Below are 3,090 nucleotides of genomic sequence, written 5' to 3' on the forward strand. Positions count from 1 at the left end.
GAGCTCAGCTTGTCCTCCTCAAACGTACCACTCGTTGAAGTTGGGGGGCAGGCCGGGGTTGTGGCTGGGGGTGGCAGTCTGCACGGCCGAGGGGGGCGTTTTGCTGGAGTCTTTGCTCGTGGCGGCCGCGGCGGCCGGGGGCGTGGAGGACTCGTAGCCCGAACTCGCCGCGGGAGAGGAGTCCGAGCCCTGCGTTTCGTGGACCTGGAGAAGGAAGGTAGAGACGGGCGATGAGACGCGAGGCTAGGCCTTGACCCCGGCAGCTGGCCACGCCGCCCGGAGAGGGGGGGGCGATCAAATGCAAGGCCGCTCTCGGCAGCGCCTGGCTGGAGGCCGGTTGCTCGTTAGAAGCCAGACTGCGAGGGAGAGACCTTCTCTTCGGCCCCGTGGCAACCTTTATCCTCAACCAGGGAGGGAAAGACATGCTAGGAAATGCTCTTCCCCTCCCCTGTGGAGGAAAAACAGAGAGGGGGCAGCAGCCCAGGGGAGCCGGGGTCCCGCGGAAGAACCCCCGGCCGGACTGCAGGGAAACCTCGGAGGGCCACGCACACCCCCTTCCCGTTCCAATGAGAAGAGGGGGGGGGGTGTTTCGCTATTCTTTAATTCTTTCTTTAACTGTTTGTCGGGTTGAGCTTTTAGTTCTCCAGCCCATCCACACCGTCGATACCCTCTTGAATGAGTCTTCTAGGGCCAAAATATACTCGTTTATAAACCAAGAATTGAGGGGGGCCGGACACATGGAGAAAACTGTTCCTTAGTTAAGAGAAAACAAGGCCTTGAGTTTGGGCCCAGCTGCCTCTTCTAGGCCAGAGCCTTCAAAAAATGCTTTTAAAAAAAATTCCATGTAAATGGTTTTTTTAAAAAAGATCCCTCCAAGGTGAAGGGCTAATACTGTACAAATAAATATAGTTAGGCGATTAGGATTATACACATGGAGTTATCGATGCTCACAAGTGCAGTATCTAATTTTCCATTTTGATATCTTTAACCACAAAGTATATACATACACACACACATCAAACTATACATTAATAAGTGGTGTCTCTATCACTGCTTGGAGGCCGACTAGGTAACAAAGGGGGTTTCATTACCTTCATGTGTTTCCGCAAAGAGCTGGGGTGGGTGTAGGACTTATCACAGACTTTGCAAATATATGGCTTGTCTGATGTATGGACGTGCATATGTTTCTTTCTGTCGCTGCTGTTTGCGAAACGCCGGTCACAGCCCTCGAATTCACATTTAAAAGGCTTTTCGCCTGCCGGATTCGGAGATGCGTGTTTCCAGATGCAAAGGGAAGGAAGAGGACCGGGTTAGCCGCCTGCTTTGGAGGACAGGGTGACTGATAGTAGACACATCTATGACTTTCTGGAAATGCACTTGTTAGTCTCTGCTTCCTCCACTGCCAGGCCCACCTGCCCCCCCTTTCTTTCTAGAGCAGAAGTTTCTTCTCCCTCTTAAAACTTCAAGCTTCTCTCTCTGTGTCTGTCTCTCTCTCTTCCCAGCCTAACATTTGCTCCTGGCACACACAGGACCTTTCTGTCCTAGATTTTAAAAAGGGCTAAGCGAAAGGAAGGAGGGACGGCGGTGGGGTGGGACGGGACACTTCTCAGACAATGGGGTTTGTTATGTTACAGTTCAATTAAATCCGCTCCTTGTTGCTTTTAATTTGTCCCTTTCCAGCGCGAGGGTTCCTGGAAGCGGACAGTCTAGGGAGAGGGGAGAAATGGACGTTTGCGGGAGAAGGGGGTTGGGGGGGCGGAGGGGAGGGAGCAGGAAAGCCCTCCGGATATAAATTGTAGAGATTCAGACAGTTTTATAAGATGTACTCAAGGAGACAAGAAAACGCCTCGGTTTCCTGCTTGTACGTTATTCCCCCCCCCTCTTTTTTTGGGGGGGTGGAGCAGCTGAATTGAAAAGGGAAGAAATAAAAAAAATAGGTGGACAAAAAGTATCACTGATTTAATTAGAAGATGTGCCAATCAAGGCATTAAAAAAGAGAAGAGAGAGAGCGGAAGTAACTGAAAATTAGATGCCATTAGCATTTGTATGGTTTCCTCCACAGAATGTCTCCACAGAGCTAAATCTCTGGTAAAAGCGACCCACACTTTAAACCGCTGCGCCCGCGCGCCCCCCCCCCCCCGGAAAACACACACCGATTTCTGTTTGCCTGATAAGCGGAGGGACGGGGGGGTTGTCTGAGAGCAAGTGGGAAGGGGGGGCAGGGGAGGGGAAGAAAACAGAAAGACGCCCCCTCCCCCCAAAAACCCCTTTCATCTCCTGTTTTATAATACTTTCCTCCTGTGAAATCGGCCAAAATCGAACCGGCTTCGAGATCCCATGGGGGGGGGAGAGAGAGCTCGCTTTAGAAAACATCAACCACAGCAGCAGCAAAATGTTTCTTTTCGGTTTCTTTCCGCTTCTACCCCGCCCCGATCCTTTGATCACCCTCCGCCGGTGCATTCCCTCCCCCCCCCCCCGCCCTAACCTCGATTATTCACAGCCCAAAGAACCGCAGCGGGCAGAAAAATCGAAGCGGAGCGGGCTTCCCTTCCCGTCCACCAGCACCCCCCACCCCCCTTAAGGGACGAGCGGCGGGGCTGTACCTGTGTGCGTCCGCTTGTGGATTTTCAGGTTCTCCGAGCGCGCGAAGATTTTCCCGCAGCCGGGGAAGGGGCAGGGGAAGGGCTTCTCGCCGGTGTGGACTCGGATGTGGTTGACCAGTTTGTATTTCGCCTTGAAGGACTTGCCCTCCCGCGGGCACTCCTCCCAGTAGCAGATGTGGTTGTTCTGCTCGGGCCCGCCGACGTGCTCCATCGTGACGTGGGTCACCAGCTCGTGCATGGTGCTGAAAGTCCGGTCGCAGCTCTTTTTGGGCCGGCTGAGCGGCGGCGGCTGGTGCGGCGGCGGCTGCTGGGCGGCCGGCTCGTCGATCCACTTGCAGGAGAGCTCTTGCTTGATGGGCTGGCGCATGTAGCGGAAGAAAGCCCCGGCGGCGGCGGCGGCGGGGGCGTGGTGGTGGTGGTGGTGATGGTGGTGAGCCGCCGCCGCCACGTTCATCCCGCCCATGTTGACGTTCATGGGGTTGTAGTT

General features: G+C 54.5%; 1 protein-coding gene across 1 annotated transcript in view; it reads right to left on the bottom strand.

Moving 5' to 3' along the window:
* Positions 1-18: 18 nt before the first annotated feature.
* LOC107121161 (zinc finger protein ZIC 3-like) overlaps positions 19-3,090 on the bottom strand; it is a 3,616-nt gene continuing 544 nt past the window's right edge. The window contains exons 2-4 of the mRNA XM_015424025.1: positions 2,604-3,088; positions 1,092-1,255; positions 19-204 (exon numbers count right to left, since the gene is read on the bottom strand). Coding sequence (XP_015279511.1) covers positions 19-204; positions 1,092-1,255; positions 2,604-3,088 — 835 coding nt within the window. The remainder of the gene's footprint in view (positions 205-1,091; positions 1,256-2,603; positions 3,089-3,090) is intronic.

The sequence above is a fragment of the Gekko japonicus genome, unplaced genomic scaffold, assembly GCF_001447785.1.
Source record: "Gekko japonicus isolate JY-2015 unplaced genomic scaffold, Gekko_japonicus_V1.1 scaffold575, whole genome shotgun sequence".
NCBI classification, from domain to species: Eukaryota; Metazoa; Chordata; class Lepidosauria; order Squamata; family Gekkonidae; genus Gekko; species Gekko japonicus.